Source organism: Nannospalax galili, unplaced genomic scaffold (assembly GCF_000622305.1).
Source record: "Nannospalax galili isolate Female #2095 unplaced genomic scaffold, S.galili_v1.0 scaffold867, whole genome shotgun sequence".
Taxonomy (NCBI): Eukaryota; Metazoa; Chordata; class Mammalia; order Rodentia; family Spalacidae; genus Nannospalax; species Nannospalax galili.
Window position 1 is genome coordinate 739,537 of NW_008355797.1, and position 13,114 is coordinate 752,650.

At 53.1% G+C, this 13,114-nt stretch overlaps 1 protein-coding gene across 9 annotated transcripts in view; it reads right to left on the reverse strand.

Moving 5' to 3' along the window:
- Kmt2d (lysine methyltransferase 2D) overlaps nucleotides 1-13,114 on the reverse strand; it is a 42,668-nt gene that overhangs the window by 15,640 nt on the left and 13,914 nt on the right. For 6 of the 9 annotated variants that reach the window (XM_029556422.1, XM_029556421.1, XM_029556427.1 and 3 more), the window contains exons 16-35: nucleotides 12,380-12,561; nucleotides 12,023-12,187; nucleotides 11,841-11,950; nucleotides 11,699-11,746; nucleotides 10,870-11,091; nucleotides 10,541-10,660; nucleotides 10,340-10,453; nucleotides 10,026-10,156; nucleotides 9,798-9,945; nucleotides 9,535-9,600; nucleotides 9,254-9,364; nucleotides 8,932-9,069; nucleotides 8,745-8,829; nucleotides 8,277-8,518; nucleotides 8,113-8,186; nucleotides 7,852-7,902; nucleotides 5,919-7,727; nucleotides 5,639-5,821; nucleotides 5,427-5,563; nucleotides 1,511-3,423 (exon numbers count right to left, since the gene is read on the reverse strand). In XM_029556422.1, the coding sequence (XP_029412282.1) occupies nucleotides 1,511-3,423; nucleotides 5,427-5,563; nucleotides 5,639-5,821; nucleotides 5,919-7,727; nucleotides 7,852-7,902; nucleotides 8,113-8,186; nucleotides 8,277-8,518; nucleotides 8,745-8,829; nucleotides 8,932-9,069; nucleotides 9,254-9,364; nucleotides 9,535-9,600; nucleotides 9,798-9,945; nucleotides 10,026-10,156; nucleotides 10,340-10,453; nucleotides 10,541-10,660; nucleotides 10,870-11,091; nucleotides 11,699-11,746; nucleotides 11,841-11,950; nucleotides 12,023-12,187; nucleotides 12,380-12,561 (6,049 nt within the window). The remainder of the gene's footprint in view (nucleotides 1-1,510; nucleotides 3,424-5,426; nucleotides 5,564-5,638; nucleotides 5,822-5,918; nucleotides 7,728-7,851; nucleotides 7,903-8,112; nucleotides 8,187-8,276; nucleotides 8,519-8,744; nucleotides 8,830-8,931; nucleotides 9,070-9,253; nucleotides 9,365-9,534; nucleotides 9,601-9,797; nucleotides 9,946-10,025; nucleotides 10,157-10,339; nucleotides 10,454-10,540; nucleotides 10,661-10,869; nucleotides 11,092-11,698; nucleotides 11,747-11,840; nucleotides 11,951-12,022; nucleotides 12,188-12,379; nucleotides 12,562-13,114) is intronic. The other 3 variants (XM_017803343.2, XM_029556423.1, XM_029556424.1) reach the window with 2 other exon arrangements.

Consider the following 13,114-nt stretch of genomic DNA (forward strand, 5'->3'; position numbering starts at 1 on the left):
AAAGGGAGTCTGTGCCGGGCATGGTGGTACACGCCTTTAATCCCAGCACTCGGTAGGCAGAGGCAGGCGGATCTCTGTGAATTCAAGGCCAGCCTGGTCTACATAGTGAGCTCCAGGACAGCTGGGGCTACAGGGAAACCCTGTCTCAAAAAGACCAAACAAACAAAAAAAGCACACTTTCAGCTGGAAAGTATTCTTTAAAGTATTCTAGCTCAAGAACCCAAGAAATGGGCACTACAGCAAAGCCCTAGATGGCAGAGCTGTCTCTAATGCAAAAAAATCATCACCTAATAACCCACTGTCCTGCTGGTCTAGGACACTGGTTAAAAAAGGAGAAAAAAGCTGGGCACTGTGGTACACACTCATCCCAGCACTCAGAGGCAAAACTAGCCTGGGCTACATAGCAAGACTCTGTCTCAAAGACCAAACCAGAATAAACAAGGTATTGTAGCATACTTGTAATCCTAGCACTTGAGAAGTGGAGGCAGGAGGATCCTAAATTTAAGATCATGTTCAGCTACATAAGTGATTTCAAGGCTGGCATGAAACCCTGTGTCATTGTCCACCCTACCCTGTCCTCTCACCACCCCCAAGATAGAAGCAACTACAAACAAAACCAAAAACAACAACAAAAAAAACTCAACTCCACACTTTGTTATAGATCTCTCCTACTCAGAAAGCTTAACCAGCTCCCAACTCTCTGAAGGACTAACTAATTTCATTCTCCTGGAATTCTGAGGTAGTTAAGAGGAGCTCAAATCTAGCTCTGCTAGATGCTATGCAATCTTAGACAAATTACTTAACTTTTTTGCCTCAGTTTCCTCCTCTTTAATCAAAGCCAAGTATAATACCCACTTAATGAATCTGTTAGGACGAAATCAGACAGATGACAAATAGCAAGTACTACTTCACAAAGTGTAATAATGCAATGGGCGTGGTGGCACATGCCTTTAATCCCAGCACCAGAGAGGCAAAGGCAGGCAGATCTCCGTGAGTTACAGGCCAAGCCAGCCTGGTCCACACAATAAGTTCCAGGCCAGCCAATGCTGCATAATGAAACCAATTCTCAAAAATAAAGCTAATTACTCAACCAATCTGAGATGTTCCTAAAAATGGACTCACTTCTTATCTCTCCAAAACTATAAAGTGTCTGCACACCTCTACCACATCATTGTTCGCCATAGGTTTTCCTGCCTCTATAGTGTCTTCATCTTTTCACCTGCCTAGACTGCTGACCATTGTACCTCTTCTCCCCAAGTCCTAAACTTAGCCTTTATCACTGTCATACAGCTTTGCTAATCAGGCTTCATTCATTCACATATATTTGGAATGCCTGTAATAGACCCAAAACTTCTGACTTCCTTCTGAAAAGCTACAGTGTCTACTTACAGTAACATGGTTTAGCCCATCTCCCTTAACTAGGGCTTATCTTAGGTTGCTAGACTTTGCCCATTTGGTGACAACTAGGATCACAGCTAAGTAACTCAACTATGCTAACAGCTAAGGTTACCTGTATCTGGGAAGAAGCTGTTCGCAAGCTGCTGTTGCTGCAGAGCCAGCTGCTGTGGCTTCACGCACATGGATGAAGGCATGGCACTCATGGGCTTCTGTGCTAACACTGGCTGTGAGCTCTGCTGGGGCACCAAGCTTGTCTGCCCCCCTTGCTGCCCACTTAGAATATGCCCCTGGTTGGAGACCATAGCCATAGATGGGGCCAGGCGTTGCTGAAGGGCATGACTTGGTGACTGGGTGGGCATTAATGATTGGCCCAAGCCTGGCTGTCGATTACCTCCGAGACCCAGGGCAAGCTGCTGCTGGGGCCCAGCTAAACTGGGAGAAGAGCCCTCATGTGGCAGTGGCATGGCCTGGGCAGGGCCTGGTGTAGGCAGCAGGGGCTGTTGCTGCTGCTGCTGAGCAGGCTGTAGCTGTGCTGAAAGCTGCTGCTTCTTCTGCAGCTCCTTTTTCTCATGCTCCAACAGGTCCTCGATGAGCAGGGGCAACTCGCTGGCTACTAGTGAGCTGTCCATCTTGTCCAGCTCATCCCCTGGTGGTGCATGTCCACCAGGCAAGGTCAGAGCCCCGCTCTCTAGCTCAAACTTTTCCAGAAGAGAGGAGCCTCCTGGGCCACTTAGTGGGCTGGGGGTCAGCAAGTGAGCTGGGGTCCCTCCTGTAGTCCCAAAGGGGCCCTTCTCAGCTGTGTGCCCACTGCTGGGAAATGGTCCTGTACCTATTCGAGTATCCCGGCTGCCCATCACCGTCTGTCCTGGCTTCAGACCCAAGCTTAGGGCAGTGCCAGGAGGTGCTGACTCTACTTTGGGGGTATTAATGGTGAACTGGCAGGGAGAAGGATGGCGTCCTCCCTCCTCCACCTTGGGCTTCACCTCAGGGAGCACAGATGCAAGGCGAGGCTCAGAGTTATCTGTGGCAGGGGGAGGGCGTTCCTCTGAGCTTAAAGATACTGGCTCCACCCCCCGAAGCAGGGCCTCCCGTTCAGCTTTCTCATTTGCTGACTCCACCAGCCTTAGGTGCTCATTGAAGATGTCCTTCTTGTCCCCAGTGTCTAGCTCAGGGTCAGTATATGCTAGTAAGTCAAATTCATCTCCATTGAGGAGGTCATCCAGGTGGGGATCATTAGTCTCCAGGTTTTCCAGAGTGCCCAGCTCATCATCACCCTTGGCCACATCCACACCCAGACCTAGGTGAGCAAGTTCTTCATCATCCTCTAGGGCCTTGTGGGCATCAAAATCATCATCCAGCTCAGGATCCTCACAAGGTAACTTTCCAGTTTCCAGGGCCAGCGGGGGACGGCCAAGCTCAGTGCTTGAGGGGGGGCGTGAGACCAGTTCCAAGCTAGCTGGTAGGGCAGGACCTTTGGTGTGGGGTGTCTGATGGAGACTGTTGTTCAATTCAGGAGCTGAAGGGGCTGAGGGTTTTTGAGGGGGAAGGTTTGATACCGCCAGGCTCCGAAGCCCTTCAGGAGCCAGTCGATGGGGTTCCTCACTTACAGGGTAAAATCGGGGCCTCTGAGGGGGACCCTGAATGGGAAATGGAGATCCCCCAGGTCCAAGTCCTTTCTGTACATTGTGTCGCAACTCAATGAACTGAGCAGGACCAGCAGGACCAGCAGGACCAGGCACTGGCTCAGCAGGGCCTGGAAGTCGGGTAGGAATTCCTGCCAAGGGGGAACCTAGTGCTTGGCGGCCAAGATCAGGTCCAGGAGTTGATGAAAAACGAGTAGACATAGCAAGTCGCATGGAGGTTGCTGCTGTTGTCTGCTGCTGCTGCCATAACTGCTGCTGCTGCTGCTGCTGCTGCTGCTGCTGCTGCTGCTGCTGCTGCTGCTGCTGCTGCTGCTGTTGTAAAGGCAGGGACCCAGGATAGGGCGTGCGCTGATAGAAGGCCTGGGAGCCTCCTACAAGTTGCCTGGAAAAATATGCAGCAGTGAGGTGTGATCAGCATGGAGAGCTCACACAGCTTAGGGTAGTAAGGAAAGACAAAAAGAAACTGAGGGAAAAGAACGAGGAAGAGTAAGTGTCACCAGAGGATTAGTGAGAGGGGGAAATCAAAGGCAGAATACAGTGATGGTAAAACTTGTCCCATTCTCTCTCTCTCTCTCTCTCTCGCACACACACACACACACACACGCATAGTGACAGGGGGAAATCAAAGGCAGAAGACAGTGATGGTAAAACTTGTCCCACTCTCTCTCTCTCTCTCTCTCGCACACACACACACACACACACGCATAGTGACAGGGGGAAATCAAAGGCAGAAGACAGTGATGGTAAAACTTGTCCCACTCTCTCTCTCTCTCTCTCTCGCACACACACACACACACACACGCATAGTGACAGGGGGAAATCAAAGGCAGAAGACAGTGATGGTAAAACTTGTCCCACTCTCTCTCTCTCTCTCTCTCGCACACACACACACACACACACGCATAGTGACAGGGGGAAATCAAAGGCAGAAGACAGTGATGGTAAAACTTGTCCCACTCTCTCTCTCTCTCTCTCTCGCACACACACACACACACACACGCATAGTGACAGGGGGAAATCAAAGGCAGAAGACAGTGATGGTAAAACTTGTCCCACTCTCTCTCTCTCTCTCTCTCGCACACACACACACACACACACGCATAGTGACAGGGGGAAATCAAAGGCAGAAGACAGTGATGGTAAAACTTGTCCCACTCTCTCTCTCTCTCTCTCTCGCACACACACACACACACACACGCATAGTGACAGGGGGAAATCAAAGGCAGAAGACAGTGATGGTAAAACTTGTCCCACTCTCTCTCTCTCTCTCTCTCGCACACACACACACACACACACGCATAGTGACAGGGGGAAATCAAAGGCAGAAGACAGTGATGGTAAAACTTGTCCCACTCTCTCTCTCTCTCTCTCTCGCACACACACACACACACACACGCATAGTGACAGGGGGAAATCAAAGGCAGAAGACAGTGATGGTAAAACTTGTCCCACTCTCTCTCTCTCTCTCTCTCGCACACACACACACACACACACGCATAGTGACAGGGGGAAATCAAAGGCAGAAGACAGTGATGGTAAAACTTGTCCCACTCTCTCTCTCTCTCTCTCTCGCACACACACACACACACACACGCATAGTGACAGGGGGAAATCAAAGGCAGAAGACAGTGATGGTAAAACTTGTCCCACTCTCTCTCTCTCTCTCTCTCGCACACACACACACACACACACGCATAGTGACAGGGGGAAATCAAAGGCAGAAGACAGTGATGGTAAAACTTGTCCCACTCTCTCTCTCTCTCTCTCTCGCACACACACACACACACACACGCATAGTGACAGGGGGAAATCAAAGGCAGAAGACAGTGATGGTAAAACTTGTCCCACTCTCTCTCTCTCTCTCTCTCGCACACACACACACACACACACGCATAGTGACAGGGGGAAATCAAAGGCAGAAGACAGTGATGGTAAAACTTGTCCCACTCTCTCTCTCTCTCTCTCTCGCACACACACACACACACACACGCATAGTGACAGGGGGAAATCAAAGGCAGAAGACAGTGATGGTAAAACTTGTCCCACTCTCTCTCTCTCTCTCTCTCGCACACACACACACACACACACGCATAGTGACAGGGGGAAATCAAAGGCAGAAGACAGTGATGGTAAAACTTGTCCCACTCTCTCTCTCTCTCTCTCTCGCACACACACACACACACACACGCATAGTGACAGGGGGAAATCAAAGGCAGAATACAGTGATGGTAAAACTTGTCCCACTCTCTCTCTCTCTCTCTCTCGCACACACACACACACACACACGCATAGTGACAGGGGGAAATCAAAGGCAGAATACAGTGATGGTAAAACTTATCCCATTCACACACATGCATGCAAGCACGCAACTTCCTGGAACCTCACCGGCTATTCATGTCCATAGAGGAAGGTGTGGCTGGTGGAAGCGGCCGGGAAAGTCGGTCATCGCTGGAGAAGGCCCCTGGCCCCAGAATTGGACCACCTAGCTTGCTTGAGGATAATCCCACAAGACTGTTCTTATCCTAGACAACAGAAGTAAATGAAGGTAGAGCCACCTTCAGTATGCTGGCCCCACCACCCCTTGCCCATCTACCTACCTGGGTACCAGTGAAAGGGGTCTGGCCTCGATTCAGCTGCTCAAAGGCAGGGTTGCTGGGTTCAGCACTCCAGTTGCCTGGAGGCCCGACTGCACCTGCAGCTGCTGCAGCTGTTTCCTTCTCCTGCCGTAAGGTGTTACGCTGGATCTGCTGCCTAATCAGCAGCTCCCGCAGCCGTTGGCGCTGTGCAGAAAATAGAAAAGCCCGTTCCACTGTAATCACAGGGCTGGCAGAGAGACAGCACAAGTATGGGGAGATCAGTCCCAGCACATCCACCAACCTGCCGCTGCTTCTCCAGCTCTGTCTGGCTAAGGTTTGACATGCCTGGATCCTGGGTACCTGAGAGTTCAGGTGTTGCCAAAGAGCTACTCATGGTAGCCCCTGGATCTTCTCGCTTTTCCACTGGAGAGGTGATACCTGCCCGCTGTGAGGCTCCATGGGACAGGTAGGAGAGGGATCCATCGGGTGTGGGTGGTGGCAGAACTGATGCGGGGCGTAGTGGGGACAGCCCATAGCCCTCCCCTGTAGGCCCACTGCTGGGCCCCAGGGGGCTGCCCGATGGGTGAAAGTTCCCCGTGGCTACGTAGTTTGTGCTTTGAGGCTTGCCCAAGATGGGGCCAGGCCCAAAATGGCTGTTGATCCCATGGGGTGGAGGGAGACCAGGCTGTGGGACAGGGGGCTTTAGGGAAGGCTCTCCTACCCCCTGTGGGAAAGTGAACCGCATGGGAGAGGGGGTGCCTACAAATGCACCTGTCCCTGGGGACCGGGCAAAATTAGGGGTCTGCCCACCTGGGACCTTAGCATGGAGCTCACCTGCTGGCCCAGAGGGCAGGGCTGCTGGGAAGCCCCCAGCTCCCAGCGGAGTGTGGGCTAGAGGCCCAGCCTTAAAGGCAACTTCAGGGGGCTGGGGTCGGGGTGGCTTATGCAATGGGGCAAATGGGTCACGGGACTGAGGACGTGAGGGTGGACGAGAATAAGGGTCAGGGGACTGGAAGCGAGGGGTAACCGGGGACGGGCAGAAAGCCTCAGCAGACAGAGGACGAGGGGTCAACGGGGACTGGGAACTGGACTGAGACTGAGGACTAGCGGGTACTCGAGAGAAAGGGTCAGAGGACAGTGAGCGAGGGGGCAGGGCACAGCAGCTCTCAGGGGGTGGTGGTTGAGGCCGAGGGGTCAATGGGGGTTGGGCATAAGGATCAGGGTAGGAGCCAGGACGAAAGACGTCTGGGTGGCTGGGAGGAGAAGGGGCCAAAGCCTGGGCAGGGGGTGGATCCTGGGCCCGTAGGCCCAGGCCAGGGCTCTGGGGCTCTACCTGAGATGCCCGAGGGGTTAGGGGAGCTTTGAAGACATCAGGTGCCTTTAACTCTAGGCTACCCGGATGGGGGCCTGAGGAGGGTGAGTCAACAAAGCCCAGGTTTGGGGGTCCATATCCAGGAGAGGATGCCCCAAGTTCTTCCTTCTTCACCTCTAGGGCTTTCCGAGACTCCCCAAAAGGTGAGGGTGAGAGCAGAGGCTCGGAAGCCTTGCCTCCTGCTACCCCCGGGCTCTCAGGCACAGCCAGGTTGTCCAGTGAGGGGCATCGGGGTTTGAGGAAGGGGTCAGGCGTGGAGGGCTGGTGTCTGGGGGTACCCGGTGGGGTAGTGTGGAGTTCCCCTGGCTGACCAGTCACAGGACGAGATGTGGTGCCCAGCATTGGGGGCTGGGCAGGGGCCCCAGCTGGGCTTGGGTAAGGAGGGTAGGTGGGTGGTGCCGCAGAGAAGCGGGGCTCCAGGGCATAGGCAGGGGCCAGTCCAAAGGGGTCCTGCGAAGGCACTTGGGCGGGCACCTGGGATGGGAGCTTGAGGAAGAGCTCACCAGGTGAGTCGGGGCCGGGCACTGTGCCCGCTGGCGGCTTCAGGAACCCGTCCGCAGAGGTAGACAAGCCGGCAGGGGTGGTGGGGCTGCCAATGTAAATGGTGGGGGCCGCAGCAGGGGGCGGACTGCCCAGTGCCCCTGGCTGGGGGGGAATGCGGAGATGGAGGGCTGGTCGATCAGTCTTACGGGCTATGTCGCCCACCTTGGCCTGCTTGTTGATCTGGCTCTCAGCCTGCTACAGAAGGAGACCAAGCAGAGCAGTCAGGCTGCTTGCTGTAGGGATGGCCCCTATCTCCCGATTCTAGAAGGGCCACCACTACAGGTCATCAGCAGTACAGCCAGGCCCAGCCCCCACTCACCTTCTGCACCTTGTTGATGCGATGAGCAGCCCGGTTATCTTTGGCCTTTTGCTGAGAGATTCAAAACAACATGAGACCTTGTGCTCAGCCTCAAGCCCAGTCCCCAGCCCTCTTGTCACGTGGCCTACCCAGGAGCCAATCCCCAACACAGCTGTTTTAGGGATAGAAGGAGGTAGGGAAGGAGTGGAAGGAACTGAGGTGAAGCCCTAGATACTTCCCTCAATTTCAGGTCTCAGGCTAGCCCATACTCCTTTGTCTTACCAGGTAGGGGGCTTTGTCAGCGGCTGGAACCTTTCTCCAGAGCTTCATGATTTGTTTGCAACGACTAGACCAGTCTGAAAGGCAGAGGGAATGAAATCAGAAGAGACTTGGCAGGTAACCCCTCCACCTGCCAGGAGGTTTCCCTTGCCCTCACCCAAAGGTACCTGGATAATCTTGCTTGAGATTAGGAAAGTTAATGTTGGCATAGAGCACAGGTGAGATAGTGGAGAGCTGACCCAGTTCTTCATCTTTTTCCCATCGCTGTAGACTCCGCTGGTTATAGGAGAGCCCGTCGCCTTCACCCTCTGTGGTAGGGGTGGTGGGAGTGGAGGGCGTGGTGCCCCCTGAGCCTGTCCAGGGGCTGTCTGGCTCACCGGGTTCTGGGCTAAAGAAGCCCCCGCGCTCCCTGGGGCGCAGGGGCAGAAAGTCACAGAGAGCAGGGATTTCAATACCCAACCCAGACAGACTACCCAGAGTTCTAGGCCACTGCCCTGTCCCATCTGAAGAAAGTCACTGTAAGAGCAAGAGAGCTCTTTAGTCTCTTCAGTGGCCCAGGAATCAAAAGAGCAAGGCAGGGCCCAGGTGGAAAGGACAGCAGGGACTACCCATGGAGGTTAAGCACAGATACCAACCTAGAATCTAGGAAGGGGGACTGGCAGAGGCCCGGGTAGGAGTCCATTGGGCTGCTGGAGGGGAGACTGCCCAAAGGGAGTCCACCTGTAAGAATAGTAAGGTCACACAAAAGGAAGCAACTGGCCTACACAGGGAACAAGCCTAGCTACAGCGGACTCGAAACCGTTCCCACTACTCTATAATCACCTTGGAGAAAGGGTCTCTGCAGTGGTGCACGGCTGCCTTCTAGCCCAGGAGTTCCACAACCCAAATGCTGCTCTCGTTCAGAACCCAGGACATCTTTAAAGAGCTGCTGCAGGTCCTTGGACTCCATCTTGGGCAGTTCTATGGGGGAACGACAAAGCAAACTGCTGAAGAAGACTGGGAGGCTCACGTGACACCACAGATCTACAAATGGTCACGGCAGAGAAGGTACCAGGACTCTCCCAGCAGAGCGGTACATAGATAGGCTTTCTTTTCCCATGGAAGGGCCCTTAGACACACACAAAAAAACCCTTATAAACCTCACCTTCTGTGGGAATCCTGTCTAAGTCAGAGCTAAGCATTCCTTCACCTGGAGTGCCTGGCTTCTCAGGGTCACTGGGTACTGGGGATGACTTTACAACCCCATCCTCAAGTCCTGTAATTTTCAGAAGAAAGCCATCAGTAGAGGCCACTGGAGGTACGGTGGTACCTCACAGGCCAACAGGAACCACAGGAGGTATGGAGCAGTACCCAGCTTCCAAAACGTGGCAGAGCCATTGTTAAAAGGCAAAACCAAGATAGGACCCAACACTTAGTGGCCCTCACCTGGTGTATCAGCCATGCCCTCAGTGCCACGTGACTCTTCATCTGCAACATCTGGACCATCATCTCCTACGAGCAACATTCCCACTCTAATCAGAGATGGCTGACACTTGATGCTCAGAATGGGTCCCTATCCCCATAGGCCAGGTCCCCGGCCCACCCTTAACTTCAAAAGACCAGCCACTTCCCCTTTAGTCATCTTTGCCAACCATGAACAAAAGGTAATATTGGCTCTCATCAGAACAATTTATTTCCATGTAGCTAACCTTTCTGCAAGGTGGGAAGCTCCTTTTTATCTGGACCTCCATCCCCCCGGGCTTTTGGAGTTCCTAGTCCAAAGCTTGGCCGGCCCACTCCAACTGCAAAAAGGGCCTTCCGGCTCAGGTCCAACAGTTCCTTCCCAAAGAAGGCTTCCTATAGGAATCGTCAAAAGAAACCGTTTCTTGATGCCCTTTGGGCACAGATGTTCTCCACCCCTGGAGCTTACGACCTACTTGCAGGTAAGCAGGAAACATGTCCTCTAGCTTGCTCTTTTTGCGTCCTCGTCGCTGTTGCTTCTTCTTCTCATCACCTTCGACAAGGCTCTGTTCCACAGACCCCTCCGCAGGCAGGTCAGGAGGCAGCACTATGGCCAAAAGAGACTCAGGCTCTCTGGGGATACTAAGTATGCTGTGCCCAACTTTCTAGCTACTCCCTTCCCCAACCAGCTAGACCCCCTCACTCCTTGCCCTTATAATGAGTCCTCACTAGCACTGCCCCACGTGTGCCGTGAGCCCCACCGTCCCCCAGGCCCCACTGGTGCCCTCACCCGTCTCACCCTCGTCGGGCTGCCCATCCCCACTCAACACCTCCGCCTGTGCAGCAGGCCCCCTTTTCACACGTGTATGAGACTTTCGCTGTCGCACCATGAAACCACCAATGCCTATAAGAAAGTGGAGCTAAGAATGAGAAGCCACTGGGGACCTGGTGAGCTGCCCCTTACAACCCCTTGTCCCAACCACGGCCTCACCAGGCCGATAGGGTTTGCGCTTGCGTTTTTTGCTTTCTTCCGTCTCTTCTTTGCCAGGCTCCACATCTGGGCTGGCGGGGCCTTCTAGTTTAATTTCGCACTCCATGTGCTCCACACCACCTGCATATGGTGACGGAAGAGGCGGAGATATGAGAGAAATGGGCCCGTTTGTCCTCCTGTCAGAGGGAACCCAGCATCCTGCCACAGTGCTACCTGAACAAGACCAACAGTGCTGGCCCACTAATGGCAATGCAGCCCTACCCAACATCCCAACTGCAATGGGCTGTGCTTCTCCCAGTATCTGTCCTTCTGTGATTCCCCAGTCCAACCTTCACCCTTGAGCAGCTCATCAGTGTCCAGGTCCCCATCCTTCTTGTCATCGGGGCCGAGGGCATCAGAAGGCTCAGAACCCTCCAGGCCTGCCTCGCCTGGGAGGCCTAGCCGTCCTCGACGCTGACGCCGCTTGTGTAGTGGTGACATGGTCAGGTTACGCAGCACTGCCATGCCAGTTTCTGTCAGCCACACACCCTCGAAGCGAAAGTACTGGGGCTCTGAACAACAGGGAAGAACATATGACCCCTGGACAGTGACCTCTGGACAGTGGCCCCAGGGAAACCAGAATTCGCTCAACAAATTTTAACCTAGGCCCCAGATGAGACAAAAGCAGTGACAGATGACAAGTCCTATCTGGGTTCTAAGGGCCGAAGTCACCAAGGGGCACTGGTTGAAGCTCTTCATCAGTGACTGAGGGATTCTGAGCTGAGTCTGCTATTGCAGAAACCTGGAGAGGTCATCAAGAGAATTCTAAAGACAGGAAGGATACTGCTTGTTGCATTTCAGCACACAGTGCCTTCGATAATAAGGATGGTCCCCACATTGAAACAGGGAAGATGACCTCATCCCCTTCACTGAAAAGAAAGAGGTGTGCTCCCTGAATGAAATTCTGGCAGTAAAGAGGTCCCCCTACTGTGTCTGGGAACCTAGACACCTTGGTTCTAGTCATAACTTGGCCACTAACTTAGCAGGTAATTTTGGGTAGGCCATTTAACCTCTGAGTCTTTGTTTTCCCCTTAAAATGAGACAAGGTTGGGAGGTTGGAGCATAGACAGTGTCTATGGTCTTAGCTGACTTTAGTATTCAAAACTTCTGTTGACTTACCTGGCTCTTTCACCTTCATAGGTACCAACTCTGGCGGGGCAACAGGTGCTGTGGGGAGGACAAACCAAACGCAGCTTCGAGTGTGGTCCCAAAGCAAGACACACTTGTGTCCTCTTTGCTTCTTCTAGAACCTGATACTCACCCACAGGCTTTATCACAAAAGGCTGGCAGGAAACACAGTCAAAGCCCTCATCAGCTGCTTGCTCCACATCATCCTCTGTGAAGAGGCTCTCGCAGCCAGCATGCATCCACCTGAGAAAAGGGAAATGGGGATAAGCCACAGGCAATGCCAGCTGACAGCAGAGGGGAAAGGGATGCTCTTACCGTTCACAGTGGCGGCACTGGATTAGCAGGTCTTCCTCCACATAGGGAGCATGACAGATAGGGCAGGTCACCAGACTGGCACAGGGCCCACAGTGTGTGTAACTATTCTGCCATTCACAGTGGAAGCCAGGGGAGGCAGCCCCACACTGCATACAAGACACACACCTGGTAAGGGCAGAAAGACAGACCTTCAGCACCTAGGATCCCAGAGGTACCTCTGCTGAGAACCAACCAAGCAGGTTGGCCCCCTAAACACAGGCTATTATGAACTCAACATTTTATCTACTCAATATCCCAGGCCCACTCACCCTCTCCTGTCAGGTCCCAGGCTCATTGAAAGACCCCAGGTCTCCTTACCACTTGCACTTCCAGCCACCTTTGGGCACGGTGAGCAGTGGGGGGTCCAGGCAGTAGGTATGGTAGCTAATGTCACAGTCATCACAGAGCAGCAGGCGTGAGGGGTCGGAAGCTTGGCCACATACTTCACACACAATACACTCTACACAACGCCAGCCCTTTAGCAGCATCACCTTGGTGATCTAGTACAGAAGACAGGATTCCTCAGGTGGAGGGACAGAGCTTCTATGAGCATAGCTGAAGGCCAAACCTTTGTTTGAGCAGAGAGGCTTATACAGAGTACTCTTTCCCCAAAGAGTACCTCTCAACCAGGGAGCTCTGCCGACCAAGAAGAGCCACTAGCCCTCACTTGCAAGAGTGAACAGACATCTTTCACTAACTAGGCCCCAAAAGTCAATGGCAGAATGAAGTTGCGCTGTCCCCCATTTTTCTTGAACATTTAGGTCCTGTTACTAATACAAATTAATGAATGTTATCAGTAGAATCCAGGGAAGGTAGTCCCATACTGCATACAGGACACACCTAGATTAAGGAATAAATTAATAGTTTTGAAGAACCCCCAGTGAAAAAACAAGAGAAAGAAAAAGGCCAAGAGTGGTGGCACACGCCTTTAAGCCCAGCACTCGGGCAGGAAAGGCAGGAGGATCTCTGTGAGTTCTAGGCCAGTCTAGTCTACATAGCAAGTTCCACAGCAGCTGGGGCTACAGGGAGACTGTGTATCAAAAAAGACCAAAA